Source organism: Molothrus ater, chromosome 12 (assembly GCF_012460135.2).
Source record: "Molothrus ater isolate BHLD 08-10-18 breed brown headed cowbird chromosome 12, BPBGC_Mater_1.1, whole genome shotgun sequence".
NCBI classification, from domain to species: Eukaryota; Metazoa; Chordata; class Aves; order Passeriformes; family Icteridae; genus Molothrus; species Molothrus ater.
The window spans coordinates 6473129-6489509 of record NC_050489.2 but is presented as its reverse complement, the minus strand read 5'-3'; the positions used below and the strand labels follow the sequence as shown (position 1 = coordinate 6489509).

The 16381-nt window shown below is 38.5% G+C and overlaps 1 protein-coding gene across 1 annotated transcript in view; it reads left to right on the top strand.

Moving 5' to 3' along the window:
• ZNF536 (zinc finger protein 536) overlaps nucleotides 1-16381 on the top strand; it is a 344488-nt gene that overhangs the window by 198782 nt on the left and 129325 nt on the right. The window contains 1 exon segment of the mRNA XM_054516149.1: nucleotides 14913-15065. Within this exon segment, the coding sequence (XP_054372124.1) occupies nucleotides 14913-15065 (153 nt within the window).

The following is a 16381-nucleotide window of genomic DNA, read 5'->3' as shown; positions in this document are numbered from 1 at the left end:
GAATTCTTCTTTGAATTTCTGCAAAATCTCCCTCTGTTTTTGTATGGGGGAGGGCTTGGTGGTGCAAGTTAATGAAAATCTGTTTTGAGAGAAAAGCCTTTGCATTTGTTAGGGTGCAGACAGACAAGCTGAAACTGTCCAAGCTGTTGAAGTACAGATCCTCCACAGGATGTGGTCCCTTGCAGGAATCCAGAGGAGTGCATCAGTTCCCACACTGTCAGTGTGCCTCTGCCACCTCCCTGGTACACCCTGGCTCTGTGGGACAGGTTGGTTTTGCCATTGCTGCTTCAAGTGGCCGTGCTGAACAAAGTCCCTGGCAATGCCAGAGGAGATGGGTTCTCCTGTGATGTTGACAGCCAGATGCCCCTGACTGATCTGATGTTGCTGGTTGTCTGCCACCAGAAGACCCTCAGATATTTAAACATTTGATGGTCAGCAAATTCTGCACAGATGGAAAACAAGGAAAGATCTGGATGCCTACCCCCACCTATCTATAATTCTGAAGTCTTAAGACACATATTTTTCAGGGAAACTTTTCAATAATGATTACTTATGTGAAGCATTCTCAGCCAGAAATCTTGCAAAGTATTATCAGAATAAATATAGATATGTGGAGAATCACCGTGTTTGGTTTTAGTTATTGTAATAGCTATGGTTAAAATGTAGATCAGACTGCTGTTTTGGATCACAGTCTTAGTTCCAAAAATTGCATCATCATAGGTGGATCATATCTGCATCTTTTCAAATAGATGGCAGGGTATATTTCTGTGCTGTTTTTCCCTAAAGAAAAATTGAAAGATAAGAGACAGGAGTTTCAAGTAACATCGCAACATTTAGTTGTCAAACTATGAATGGAAATTGCCATCATAGGGACTGTGTGTTTACTCTCCTACTTCAAAAAACCTGTGTGAAAATGTAACCAAGAAGAAAGGATTTTTTTTCTTTTTTTAAATCAAATAATATCTTAGTAGATGAGCAGTGATTCAACATAACTAAAACAAATATTAATTGAAAAGAACCCTAGAACACAGAGAGAAGTGTGTTGCTGCTTGGTGAACAGCACTCACTGGAGCAGTACTGCAGATAATGGACTCTCCAGCAATTCTTTTCTGGAATCAGTTCCACTGATCTGCACCACTCCTCAGCGTCCTGTCTGGTATCGGAGCTTTCTGAGGTTGCATCTTCCCATCATTGTTTGTTTTAAATGCAAAGTGCTGCTCTCCTGCAGTTTTATGATGAAAAAATGGCAGCAGTAGGGAGGTACTGTTTGTTTGTCCATCCTTTATTGTAATATTTCAGCATCTGTCAGCAAGCTCCACTGCCTAGTTAGTCAAGAGAATCTCTTTTTTGAAACAAACAGCTATGACCCTCATGACTGGACACATACCTGTAAAATTTGCAGCCAGAAAGGACCCAGTACCAGTAGAATTGTTAGAATTATTTAAGTTTCGTTTGACCAGTTAATGCTGTCATTCACCTTTCCTCAACCCCATGCATGACTTTGCTAGGTTGGCCAGTCCCACTGTAGACAGCTTTCAAATGGAATCTGGTGCAAGCCAGTTTGTCATGTACCAAATTCTGTGTGGGCTTGCCAGGCTGTTGGAGTGGCTCCCACCACTGCCATCCTGAAAAGGCATGGAAACGTGTGTCTGCACAAATGCAGGAGCCTGCATTCCCAGGGTTTAAAGCAGGCTGTTCTCTGACATGGTGCTTATTGCAGAGTGTCTCAGTGCAAGCCAATAATCAGCCAAAATTAGAACCTGAGGATTCTCTGACTTGCAGGGGAGGAGTTGTGTCTAAATCTCTGTAGTTATACTGATGCATTTGTTCATACTTTGTCAGATTCAGAGATGCATTTTGGACATATCATTCATAGGCGGTTTTGTCAGAGCGATGGAAGTTGTTGAAAGTTTCCTATCCGTACAAATTTATCTGGTCTGGTTGCTGTTTTCATCCTATTTATTGCAGGAAATTTTACTAGTGCTCAGAATAGTGAAAATTTGAAGTAAGCCTGCTCTTCTTCCCTAAGATGTGTAATAGTCAGGATGCACTTGTGAAACTTCTGTCTCCTAAATGTGATTCATTTCTGTCATCCAGAGGGTCTAACATGAGTTTTGAACAAATATGTCCACTTTGAAAGATCTTATTGCCAAGTCATTTTCTATAAAGGCAATGTTACTTTGTAAGGGTTAGGTTTCCTCTATTCTCCTTCCCAGTAAGGATCTTCTTTCCTGCATATCTGACCTCTCTGAGATAAGATTTCCTTGTGTCAGCATTTAATGTCATCTGAGCATTATCAGCCTCAGAATTTCATGTAGGTGGCTGTTGTCTGATGGTTATAGAATGGTCATTGCTCCAGAAGGTGCTGGTCAGAAAGGATGAAAAACATGGGAAAGCCATTCAGAGTGATGAGAGCCAAACCCTCAGCAGAGCAGAGGCTTAAATGCTGTGATGGGTTAGGAAACCATTAAGTACCTGCTTCAGCTTTGGGATGTGTGGGGGAGCAGATTCATCTCCAGAAATCTGAAATAAGGAGGTTTGACCACATCATTACTTTTTCCTTTCCGTCTGCTCCAAGATTCAAGAAGTTATTTGAAACTGTGGTACAGAAGGCTGTGAAAGAGTTGACTCCATTAGCTTTTTTCTTTCTTATTCTTAACTACTTACTGCTAAGAATTTTATTTTACAAAAGTGAGCCTGTAACTTTATATTTAAGATAGTGCTATATGTTTTGGCTGTCTTCAAGAGAGTAAGTGAGCACCAAATGCACTCGACTGATCCCAAGTATTTGTACTCATTTGCTACAGTGTGTTACAAACTCAGTCCTGGGATGGATTTCAGTGCATCAGTATCTGCAGATTTTTGCTGCCACATGTGTTTCCTGTACCTCACTATACACTTATTGATATGTGGGACCATCAATCTGAGGATGATCTGAATATTTCCAGAAGGTTTTACAGCATTTCTGCTTTCCAAGATGGTCGATAGTTCAAGTCTGGCCCTCACAGGCATGGCAGAGGAGCTTGTGAGAACATTTTGGCTGAATTTCTGATGATGTTCATGAGGTAGAGGAGCAGCAGCTGCTGTACTAGTAACAGAAAGAGAGAAAGACTAATTCCAGGGCAAGGCAGCTTTCAAAGGCAAGTGAGCATCATGTGACTGAATGTGTATAATTTAAAAGAAAAAGAAAAAAGCTAGAACTTCAGCACAGCCTGTCTCTCCAGTATATAAGTGAAGCAAATGAATACGGCCTTGAATACACTTTTTAATTTTTCAACACTGTATTTTGCCAACTTTAGTTCACTCTGTTGACTGTTCAGTCAGACCGTTTTTAAATTAAAAAGGAATACATGGTTGAATTATTTATTAAACAAAAGGTGCTTCCGTGCATGCAGACTACCTGGGTTTTGAATTTCTTTTGCTGTTGGAATTTGAAGAAAGTGCATTGCTAATAAGTTAAGAGATAGAACACTATACTTCTTCTGAAATAAGTCACTCTGTCTCTGAGGCAGACAGTAAGATAACTTGTGTCTGTCCAGCCAGGGAAGAATGCTTGATCTTCATTCAAATTTCTAATTTTGACCTTAGTGTGAAGTTGTTTCTCCAGCTTGCTGGGCTCCATAGAGACAGAATTTGTGGTAGGGAAATGTGTTTGCAAATCAAGCCAGTCTGGATTGTCTCCTAATTTTATAGGTGCTTCTGATGGGTTAAAATATGTATTTTCTGGTAAATTAATGTGGAGGAGCTGTAAGTAAGCAGCTTGCAAAAACTTTGTACATTGCTGCTATCAGCCTGTATGTTCCTGGAGGTAACCAGTTCACCTTGGGGTGATTTTGTACAGTACCTTGTACAGTGACTTTGCTTTATTCAGTCCCCATTCCTGCCTCTGCGCTGGTGCTCCAGATTGGTGCACAGCCAGGCTTTCTTTATTGTGGCCTCCAAGTGCCTGATCTTTTCTTGTCCATTTCCCCAGGAGTAAACAGTCACCAGCTTTTGGTCTAGACTTTCTGAGCTTCAAATTCCTTTGGCTGATGGCAGAAGGGAAAACATTCAGGCTAAGAAAGTAGGAAGGGTCTTTCATCAGTGGTGGCACTGTGGTCTCCATAGCTTGCTGAAAAATGAGAGGGCTGTTTTACCTGGTATTGAGAAAGGAATTAATGTGCTGAATCTGAGGAAACATCTGTCCAAGAGGTTGGTATTTCTCATCACTGGTGTGGGACTTGACAACCATCTAGGATCCTAGTGAGATGCACTGCAAAAGGCTGGTCATGGCTGCAAAGGGGCTTTAGAGAAAGCTGATGAGACCAGCCAGGCTCTGACGAGCTCCCAGTGACCCCAGTGTGTGGGAGGGTGAGCCTGGAGCTTTTCTGTGCAAGGAAGGCAGTGAGCAGTAGCAAGTGGCTGGGCACACCCTGGCTTTGATAGCTACAGATGGAGACCTAAAAGATTGCAGGGCCACAGTCCAACACCAGCACATGTAAAATAAGGCTCAGGATTTAGATAACTCTGTTCCAGCATACTGACGTGCATGGCCACAGTCCAACTCCAACACATGCAAAATTAGTTTCAGGATCATTCCAGCATACTGAAGCCTATGCCTAAACTGCCTAAACCAGTTATTGCCACAAGCTCAGCTAAATCAGAGGACAGCATTCAAAATATTTTTTCTTTTTTTTTTTTTTGACTAGAGTAGTTCAGATGAAAAAAAAATAAAATTATATTTTCATAGTAGAAGAGGAAAACTGGGTTATTGATAGATCAGCTCCATAGGCAGCATTTCGGAATTTTTATAGCCCAAATGCAAAAGCAGCACACCCACAAATATCATTTTATGGTACCCATGTACATTAAGGCTATTTTACAAAACATGCATATGAGTTGACCTAGTAATACATTTTGAGATACATTAGTATAAAAAAATTAATGAGTTTTTTCAGATAATATCATGTTCTCAGTATTCTCACAGTACACTGTTAAAACAATGAGGAAAAAACCTATACCAAAGAGTTAAAGGATCCCTTCTCAAGACTTAATGTAATGAATTTAATCAATATTTTTCCATTACAGCAAAACTCATGTAATTAACATATTTTATTTATAGAAAAAGGGTGCTAGTAAAGTAGATTCAGCAGTTTAGAGTTGCTTGTAAGTATTTATTCAAATACAGCTTTTTTCTTTTTTTTTTTTTTTTTTTTTTTTTGTGAAATGGATAAAGAAGTTGGAAATTATCCTCAAGTGGCTTGTACCAAAGGAGTTAAATGGGAGAAAAATTATTTACAAAAGTATTTATATTAGCTAAAAGTGGTCATTTAGTTTGAAAGGAGCAATGGAAAGTTAAAAGTAAGAAAATACAGATACTGGAAAAGCCTCTCATATCATAGCCCAAATGTTGTAACACACACCATGACATTATTCACTCTTTAGAGACTCTGTCAGCACCTCTCTAATCAGTAATCTGTAAATGGAATGAGAGTCTTTAATTCTTTCTCAATTTGTTGAGGGGGAAATTAGTAATTTAGCTACCTCTATAGTTCTTTTTACATGCCTGATTCTTTTGTTTTTTTTGGTTTTCTTTTTCCTTGCCAGTGTCTACAGAAAGACATTCCTGCGACATTTTAAATAATTCATGCTTTTCTTTAGTAGAATGAATTTTTATAAAATCTGATGACCTGCTACTGGCACTTATGTGCTGATTTTTCCACTCTGTGATAAGATAATAATAATGAAAAAGGGTTTTCTTAAACAATAGCATGCAAGAACTTACCCAGTGATACCTGATCCATGAGAGGTACTTATAATGAAGGCAGGTCTGTGGATCTCACTTGAAAAAAATATTTGTTTGGTTTTTTGATTTTTTTTAACCCAGAACTGAGGGTGAAACTTGGCTAGTGTAATTAATAAATATTTCTATTCAAGTACTCAAAAGATTTTAAAAAGTATCAATGGGTTTAGAAGACTACAAGGAGAGAGGTGTTAATTTGTACTTCTTAAGAGTCTGAGAGAATGCATTTTTGGGAAGATGAGAAGAACTTAGAGAAAAGAGATTCACAGAGCTCTCTTCCACACAGATTTGTCATTTTTCCTATGGTTTACTGATACCATCTTAGATTCCCTTCATAGTGTAGCCTGTACCAAATGGTCCTGTATGTCCCACAAGTGTTTTAGGAACGAGACAGAGGTGATGGTGAAGTAGCCCTTACCCCTCTGTCCTTTGTAGGGTTGTAGAGCTCCCAGCGTAGAAGAAACAGGGTAAGTATGGAAGCAAGGAGAAGGCAACATATTCATTCACAGAAGTCCAGTAAATGGTTATTTTAGTTGATTAGCTAGCAACTTCATTTTCTCCCTCATGAAATTGCCTCCACAGATCCTTACTTCTGGAGCTTAATCAGCAGTAGCAATCCATCCCAGGAGTGGGAGATCAGGAGTACTTAATTAAAGAGGGACTGTAAGGCAACTCTCCCAAATTGGATATCTGATCTAGCCTTGGCATCAGGAGAGCAATGCTAGGTAAAAGTGTTTATCAAGCTCCATGTAGCCTCTCTGCAAATCTCAGAGATGGGAATATGATGCAGACAGCTTGTAGAAGCTGCTATAACCTGAGTAGTATGGGTTTTAAGGCCATCTGGTACCTGAACACCTGCCTACAAATAACACATACAAATCCAAAAGATGGTCCAGTTGGATAGCCTCTGTGCTTAGATTCCCCACTGGAATTCTGTCCAAAAGCAGTAGACAATCTGTATGAAGTTTGGAAAGACTTTGTTCTCCCTGGTCAGTAATCAAGTGCCCATTTCAAATTTAGGTGACAGGATCAAAGAGAACCCAGGTGAGTCAAGGGTTTGGGTAAGAAAACTGCTGAAAATCACAGGGTACTGTTCACACTAACTTTTGGTAAAATTCCAGAATATTCTAAGCTTGTTTTAAGAAAGGGAGGGGAAAACCATGTGAAGTATGTCATATGAAAGGCTTGGGAGATAACCTTACTATCAGAAGCATAATTGGACACCAAAGTAAATTTTGAGAATAAATGGCAAAGAGCATACGCAACAAAACAAAGAAAGATCCATGAGTGTGTATTTAAGCTCAATTTTGCTGGTCCAGAAGGTCCAGTAGCTGCTTTGCTTGTGAAGGCACACATTATGGACAGAGGAGTACACCAGGGTGTACTGGCAGCTCAGGTGCTCTTCTGAAGAAAGCGAGAATTAGCACTAGATAGATAAATGACATTCTGATAAATGGCAAAGTACATTCACTTTTAAAGCCTCTTCTTTTCCTGTGGAAAGATTACACAAGCCTAGTGGAATTTCATGACAAGCATCTGACAAACTAGGTGATTTGGGATGGGAAGTGCTTTCAGCTATACAGTCAGGTCAAGGAAGTGGGATTTCAAGGTCATGGTTTTGGAGTGGCAGATCTGAAAAATCAGTGGAGGGGTTGGATGGTAGAAGAGTTAGTGCTCTTATGTTAAGCGCTTTGGAGAGAAGTTTTTGTATTCTGCAATTTTGAAACAAACTGTTAAAAATGGTGTTGGGGCAATAATGTAGTGGGAAACATTGTAGAGATCCATGGCCATTTGCCTCTAGCCAGCTCTCATTGGGTAGCTAGAGGTTCCAGGAGCTAGTAGTAACATCAAAAAAGTGAAGACTAACCAAAAACAAGCAATCCATGACTCTGCTCTGTGTATTTCTGATGTCCATTGAATTTATTGAAGGACTGGTCTGACTGAATAAATTGAAACTTTTAACTTTTAATTATACCATTTGTGCAGGTGTGTGTGGTTTTTAGAATGGCCTTAAGTCACAGGCACTGGAAGAGGGTGAAGAAGTTTGACATGCCTGTGCGTACTTCTATTTTTTTAAAAAAAAATCTTCAGCACTCTTTTAAGTTTTATTCCAATTCATTTTTATCAAAACTAATATTGTAACAATATGGTGGAGTCCTGACTCAAATGTAAGAGTTGAAGTTACACTGAACTCAGTAGGCCTGGAGAGGTGTACAGTAGTGAGATTAAAATTTGAACCTTACTTCTTCTCATTCTGAGCTAAGAATATGTGTGATGGTTTGCAGGATAATGATATTTAACTGTAATCTTCTTGAGGCATGAATGGCATTCCATTGATTTTATACAACTGAACTTGGTACTGCCGATTAATAAAACAATAAATACAGAAAATGAACTATTTTGTGTTTTATTAACAATTTGCATTTCTTATAGTATTTCATTTTCAATAAGTATAAAATCATACCCTCGAATGGTAAGATGTAATTGCTGATCATGTATCTCTTTGTTCCAGACACTTTTATAAAAGTGTATGTATTATGTATGATGTGACCTTCAAATGCCATGAATGCTTTGTGCAATAAACTGTCAATATTTGTGGCTATAAGGTACTAGATGACTTTTACAATAATTGGAACAGCTTTATTAAAAGCTTGGATCACTCAGCTGGTTAAAGAGAAAGACACAGGCCAGTGTTCATCTGGGACTTTCCTTCTGCCAACTGTTAAATGAAAGATATTGTAAGGTGCTTAAGATGTCTTCTTTCTTAAAATAAAACCCAAAACAAAACAGTTAAAGAGCTCTCACACAGAAACTATTCTCTCAAAAATATTTTTCTTCACCATGCTCAATATTGGGTCAAAACTCTGAGCACTGTCACCTAATGGCAAGTAAACAACTCTGTGTTTTAAGTGCTAAATCTGAGTTTCTATGTCTTTCGGTCACACGATTCTTCAAAGAAATGAAACAGCTAAAATGATGTACTCAGAAACTGTGTTTGATCTCTGATTATCTTAAAAGGTTTTAAAATTTTAGAAAAAATTGAGAAGTAAGACTGCTAAGAACTGCAGAAAAAAAGCTCTGTAGGGAATTTGATTGGAATGAAAAGAAGAGGATAAGAAAACATTTTGTGATTAACAAAATCTTAATTTTGTTGAAGTGTTTCATCAATCTCTCTCTGTGCTGTATATACAGATTTTGTATGTATCTCACATGCAATGTGAAGAGCATTGCACACAATGAAAAGCATTAAGCTATAACCAGCACTGCATACATGCAGTATTGCCATGAAAGTGTTTTGAACTCATGGGGTGTGAAAACCACCAATCTTCCGATGTGTGGTGTTCCAGGAGTGGCCTTAAGGTGTGTGTGCATCACCAGTTACTAACCAAATGCTTACAATATTTTGTCTCTCTTCCTGCTGAGCTTGAAACAGCACCCAGCTACTCCCCTGCAGGCCAAGGTGCTGGCTGTGGCTGCCATTTGCTACTTCTACAAGCTGCAATCTTTCCCTGTACAAATGGTTCTGGCCCTACTAGTTCAGTTTCATTTAGACTGTGTTTTGAGTTTAACTCTGCCAGTAACTAATTGCTAACAGAGGCAGGGCAGTTTGTGCATTTTGTTTGTCTGTGTGGTTCAGAGGGCTAAGAGGGAATTCTCATGTCAGACGTGGTATCTTTTTATTTACCAGTGGAACCTTTGTATAATCTTTATTTCTAATAATACAAACAATGTGAATGCTGCTTTCTCACTAGTAGGCCTCCTTTCCAATTCTCTTCTAAAATAGCTCTGTGTTTAAACAAATTCTCTGCCAATCCATAGAAACAGTTTAAGATTCCCTTATATGGTCATTATAAAACCTAAATCCTTGATGAAACAATAGAGACAGCAAGTTGTTCCTGACCTAAGACATTAGCAACTCTTTCCGGAGGCCTAAAATATAACTGTAATACTTAGTAATATTAGAAAGCTTCTTTTTAAACCATGAACTTCACTAGCAAAAAAGTGTAGTGACATCCACTAAGAGGCTTCTAATTTCAAATTATGAACACAAGGCCAGATTCTGTTCTCATTTACATGGGATGATACTAATTGAAGCTACTTCAGGTAGGCAGAAAAATATTATTAATTATATCCCTAATTATATTCCTATTTTCCACTATTTTCAGTATTATTAAGGCTTTCTCTTAGGAATAGGCAAGAAATATAAAGCATGTTTTCTAAGAAACTTGGCATATTCTATGTTGCTTCCCAGGCAGGGAATGAGGTGGTTGAGTTCAGGCATACTTGCAAGGAGCTGACAGCAGTGACAGGATTAACACACTAAATATCTTCTAACTCCTTTCTTGACATTGGATTTCCTGCCACAAGATGGGCTAATCTGGGTGGTTTATGGGTCATCAAAAAATAGCTGTGGTCACTACCACTTCTCGTTGCACCAAGTTTCATTAACAGGCTGATTTGAAGAACTACAAATATTCTGAATTCAGAAATATATGAAAACCTGGGATTATGTGCAGCTTTAAAGGTTTCTGGCCACATTTTCAAAGGGTTCTTTAATAGTGTTGAAAATTGTGCAAGACCAAACACATACTTGTAAGACTGATTACCTATTTTGTGAGTTGATTACCTTTCCATGTGATTGCCTGTTTTTGGCTAATTTGGCAAACCTTATGTCGACAAATTCCAACTGACTTCACTGATGATTTAGCCTTCATGAGGGCTTCAATTTAGCTCTTTTGAACATGAAAGCACCTCTTTGTGAATCCCTGCACCTTCACATACACACAGCAAATAAGTACTCTGGTGAAATTTGTGGCACATACAAGTAGATGTTCCTTTCAGAATTTGATTGCTATCATGACTGAAGTCAGTGCTGATGCCTAACCAAGTGAAAACAGTTTTCTTTTTATAAAAGCAATCCACCCGTTTCTAATCATGTTTATGGGCTCATTCCAGACAGGTGGACCAGTCATACAGAGTATATATGGAAATGTCAAAGAATTTGTTTCCTTTTGCTCTTCATATGACTGCCTAGATAGATTCTGCTTTGAGCACAGAGACTCACTGTCCATCTAAGTTTGTCTTCTCTTTTCTGGCAACATCCACTGAAGCTGGCGTTTCTCCTCTGTGGCATCTGTATCTGTGTGCTGAGGGCACTGCTGGCCGTGGCCATGGCTCAGTTCTGGCTGGACCATTTCTGATAACCAGCAGTAAGATATTGACTGGAAAAAAAGGATTCAGTGGTGTCTTTCTCACTTTCTTTTAACCTTCTACTGTAGAAGTGCTCCTGGCTCCAGAAATGTTTGTTGGGATTATCTGTCTCTGTGGAAACTTTCTGCCTGTGGCAGTGGTGTGGAACCAGCCTGATCTCCCTGCTAGATGAGGAGTGGTGGCTTTTAGGCCCTTCTCTCCTGAGAACTGGGCATCTGTCTGAAGAAGGGCAATCCCTCAAATACTGATCTTATGGACTGGTTAATTTTTATGTCAGTCTGCATGCCAAAAAAATTTACTCACATTTTGGCCAAATTGGCTCTTTGGTTATGCAGCTAATCTCCACCTTCTGATATAGATGTTGAAGTGACCTTTCTTTCCTGGCATTTACCCCACGAGAACATGGGCACAGCATGGTGTGCGAGAGATGTCCCTGCCATACCTCCCCAGAAGCTGCTTTGTGGCTGAATTCCTGTGTCCTGTGTCAGGAGTGCTCTCTGCCTGCCCAGCAGGTACAGCACATTGAGCAGCTGGGGACTCTCAGCTGTTCCTTGTCCTTAGATTGGCCCAAAAACCAGTTTCATATTTAGAACTGAATGTTGCTTTTCACATTTCTGTCCAGGACTTTTGATGCGAACAGATACCTATAAAGTGAAAGGAAAGCTCAGCAGGAGTAAGTTCAGAGGCAAGGCTGGGAAGTCTCACATCCAGCATGTACATCTATATCATACTTTAGTCTCTTATTTCCTGCACTTTAATCAGGAAAGGTTGGGATGGGCAGGAAGATATTCAGGATGCCGACCTGCCTATAATGGAAATGGATAGTAAAAAAAGCAGTGTAATCCCACGTGCATCAAGTGCACATCATATAGACCACATAAATCAGGGAACCACAATGGCTGGAAGATAAGTAACTGTTCTCTTTCCTTCCTGATCTTTTATCCTTAGAATTGAGAAGCCCCCAAAACCATAGCTAAAATCCTGAGTAAATCATAAATTAATTTGTGGAGGCCAATCCTAGTTCTGCAGATCTGTAAAACTACTTTTTGCTATATATTTTCACAATTTAACAGAGCTGAGATTTTCTCCTTGTGAAGATGCTTTCAAAAACACAAGAAGGGGGACATCAGAGGTGTAGAATACATGATTATTGGTAAAACTGAGGATTTTTCATTCCCTCCATATTCTGATGTTGGCATAGTCTGTATTGTTCAGTTTGCTTCTTAACTTTTTTCTTGTCAGCCTCTTCTTTTTTTCATCCTTAGTTTCCACAGATCACTTCTGAGACTCGATATAAGAAAACCTCAGTAGCAGAGTCAGTGCGACTTAAACACATTTTAAAGTTAAGCACATTTTAAACTTAAGTGCTTTGACAAAGAGGTACAATGTGGCAAAATGGGGCCCTGGTAAGAAGCTGGGTTAGCATTTGATGGGGAGAGTCGGCAGCCTTGAACATATCTTTTCATTGTTGGGAATAAAAGAGCTTGGATATAAAGCTGCTCATTCAGGTAGCGATGGCCTCCAGCGCTTCGGTGGGCTTTGTAGGCAGAGGAATTCAAAAGAAAACCCCTCAGCCCAGCTTTAAAGTCTTAGGAATGCTTTCACTGTGGGAAGAAAAATTCTTCAAGGTAAGGCCCCTGTTGGAGTAAAGCCTTTGGAGCTATCTACTGTATGTCTACTTAAATCTAAAAGAGAACTCTTCAGACCACCCACATCTTTCTTTGCTTCATTGTTGTTTTCAGTTTGCTTTTTCAGAGGGATTAGTGCTAGAGTAAACTCCATCGTCTTGCTCCCTTGAAAAAATTCAATTTTGTGCAAAGTGAAAATTAGACTCTTAAATCTGCAAAGAGAGCTGTTCATCTTACAAATTTATTCTTTTTTATTGGGCCACACATATTCTAGATAGAAAGATAAAAGGCAAATGGATAACAGGCCATCATTTAGAGTGACATGTAGCAAAACATAGCTAGTAGACTTATTCTGTAAATTCCTCCTGAGTGGCTTGTTAACTTTATCTATATATTTATCTATAATGCTCATATAGTATTTATTGAAAATCAAAATAAAATCCTGCAATTTATCATCATGCATTCTGTGTTTTGCACTTCAGAAAAATCTTTTTGCACTCAGGAATTCTTTTTTTTTTTTCCCAAAGAAGCTTAAGCCATAATTATATACAACTTTTGAGGAGTAAAACCAGAGAAAATCTAAACTCTTTAGGGATATTGGAATTATAGGCTAGTACCTATGTATGTTTTCCTAGACTCACAAAGACAAAATAGACTCCTATAGCATGCAACTTTATGTACTTGAGGATAATTCAAAATGACATTTACTGACTTTCTAACTTAAATATTATGCTTTAACTCTGCAGTCTGAGAACAGTCAGAAAATGTTAAACAGGAATGGGATGTGAAAACTATCAGATTTACATTTTGAAAAGTAGTAATAGCTTGATTACATACAGGACTGAGATAAGCACACACATATATATATATATATATATATATATATGTATTTAATAGCTCTATCATCTCCTTCTTTCAGCTTTAAACAAAATAGTTTAGAGGAACCATTTCATATTACATACTGAAATGCCTGTTAGTGTTACCTTTTCCAGAAACATGGTATTTGGGTCTCTGCTACTGTGAGAATAAATTTTACTAGAGCCAAATATTTAAGTCTTTCTTATGTCCCATTACTTCCTTTTAAAAGGCAATGCTGTGTAAACTGCACTATGTTTCCTGACAGCTTTAGTTACATATCAAATGGGTAAAGACAGAACATTTTTAGTCAGTGGTTTATGGTTGAAATAATCAAGACTCTGCATGCAGGTTTTAACTCTGTGCTCCCCACCTGGATCTAACCCAGATAGCTCAGCTCTGCACAGGGTGTGATGCTGTGTCCATGTGTCCTGCTCCTGACGTGCCAGGAGTGTCAATCTGGGTCACAGCCTCAACATTTGCCATGGTTTTGGTGACATCATGCACTGGTGCTTATAGTGGTACTGAATTGATGCTTACAGTGATATTACATGACCCTCTATGTACAAGATGATGGATGAGCCTTGTGTGATTTGAATAATGACTTTTTTTTAATGCCCTACATTTTTTTTTTTTTTTGCAATTTTTATGTCAGTCTTTTGTAAGTTATTTTATTCCTTGCCTGCTTGGATAAAAGCAGTTCCTTCAAGATGGCTGAAATGACTGTTTCTTTATATCAGGAGAGAGAAGAGGTGTCCTGGAGTTTCACCCATTGTGTTATGATGCAAAGAATAAGTGTAGCTGTGAACTCTGAAGGAGAAAACGCAGGAGCTGCGGCTGAGAGGGAGATGGAATTCCCCCTCATCTGACCAGTTTTGTCATTGTTTTTCACATGCTATTAGGCCACTCTCTGGGTTGCCTGTTGTAATTCCACTGCTGAGATGTTGCAGAGGAAGTTGGTTAGCTTTGCATGTGGACCTTGTCAGTGCTGTGGGACCCCCTATTGCTGCAATTTTCTTGTTTTAAGATGTTTTATTATACTGGTGCAAACTTTTTCCCTCTAAAAGCCTACAGGTTTTCACAATACTTATAAATTAAATAGATTCAACAAAACAACAATCTCAAACTTTTGGAGAAAAAATTAATAGGAACTAAGCAAAAGAAGAAATCAAACCAGCTGCTGACACAGCTGTTTCTTTTCTTGTATAATTCAGTATATAAAGGTACCATATGCTGCTTAAAATCATGATGGGAAAGATGAAATAATTTAAGACAATAACAAGAAAATACATGAATTGTCAGCATTCTGTCAGATTTAAAGAATGAAATAGACAGGTGTAGTATTGACATGTTTAACTTTGTGTTGTGTTAGCAGTTTTAGTGAGAACAACTTCTGACATGTGCTGAAGTGATGTGAGAACATTTCTGTGTTGCAGACATTGGAGAAGAAGCTGGGAGATCTGTAGGAGTCCAGCAGCCAGCTTTACTGAGAGACAGGAGCCTTGGTTCTGCCATGAAAGACTGCCCATATTGTGGAAAGACTTTCAGAACATCCCACCACTTAAAGGTCCACTTGAGAATACACACAGGTGAGAGGAACACGCGAGCACTGTCGGCACGAGCCTCGTGTGCGTGGGGGTTAACACAAATTGTGCCTAGGAGCCTGAATTGCCACTGTAGATTTGGACTTATTAGTTGGAGAAAGTCTTTTGAGAAAGATGTATGACAGTCTTAAATAAAAGCACAAGGAATGTGTTGTTGGATAAAGACCACTTTAATAGAATCATCTTTTCCCAGTTGAGGTTATTTCTGTCTCCTTCCCTGCTTCATCACTGTTTCCTTCAATTACCCTTGTCCTTCAATAGGCATAAGCCTATTGGTTTCAGACTTAGTTATACTAACTGCTTCAAAGGCCTTCCTTAGCATCTGCTTAGGGATTCTGTATGTTTTCCTCAGTTACTATTTTTGTTCCATTTAGCATGCTCATTTTTAACCTCTCACTGTTCATATGAATGCATCAGCTTCACAGATCTGCTTTTTTTCTCCCCACTAGAACTCACATGAATTAGTACTTGTAAGTGATAAAACTTATCGTGCTTTGCACCATGGTAAAATTTCCCATATTTTATTTCAGTAACAATCCCAGCATTTTACCCTACAGAGATTTGCTACTGGGCTGGATAGTCACTTTGTTTTGGTATTTCTCTCACTGGGAGGACTGCTCTCAATACTAGTTATTTCTAGCCACTCCATTCAAATTTTAAGATTTCATTTGCTTGAAAGTACCTATGTGCATGGCAAGGTCCATGTAGAGACACAGTATGTGTTTAAGACTTTATCCATAATTAAATTCTGACATAAAATGTTGTAATCCTCAGGTCCTGTTGACATAATTTGAAATTCTGTATATAGTCAATAGGATCCTGTTTTCTTCCCAGTGTTAATTGTTATGGTAGGCCTTAGGAGAGTATTCAAAACTTGAGATTTGGGATACTTCTTTTGGAAAGAGACATAATAGGCCCCATAATTTTAATTTTCTTTTTCAACTATTTTAATTGAATTTCAGAATTTTACTGCTACTTTCCTAATAGGAAGGTAAAATAATTGCATGAAGAAATACATTCCAGTTATACCTCCTGCTTGAAAATCTTCACTTTTAATTTTTATTTCACTGAAGTACCAGATAAGCAATGTTTCCCTCCCTTCCCAAAATCAGCAGTGATGTTTCTCCTATGTGTGTGCATAATACTTAATGTTGGGTTTGTGAATGTGAGGCCTGATTTAGAAAAATAGAAAATTTTATTCAAAATTATTTAAAGGAAAAAATATCATTTTTGAAAAGGGAAAATTTGTTCACTGTATTTATGTTCTTTTTTGCATTGTGAAGTAGGAGTGTACCACACTG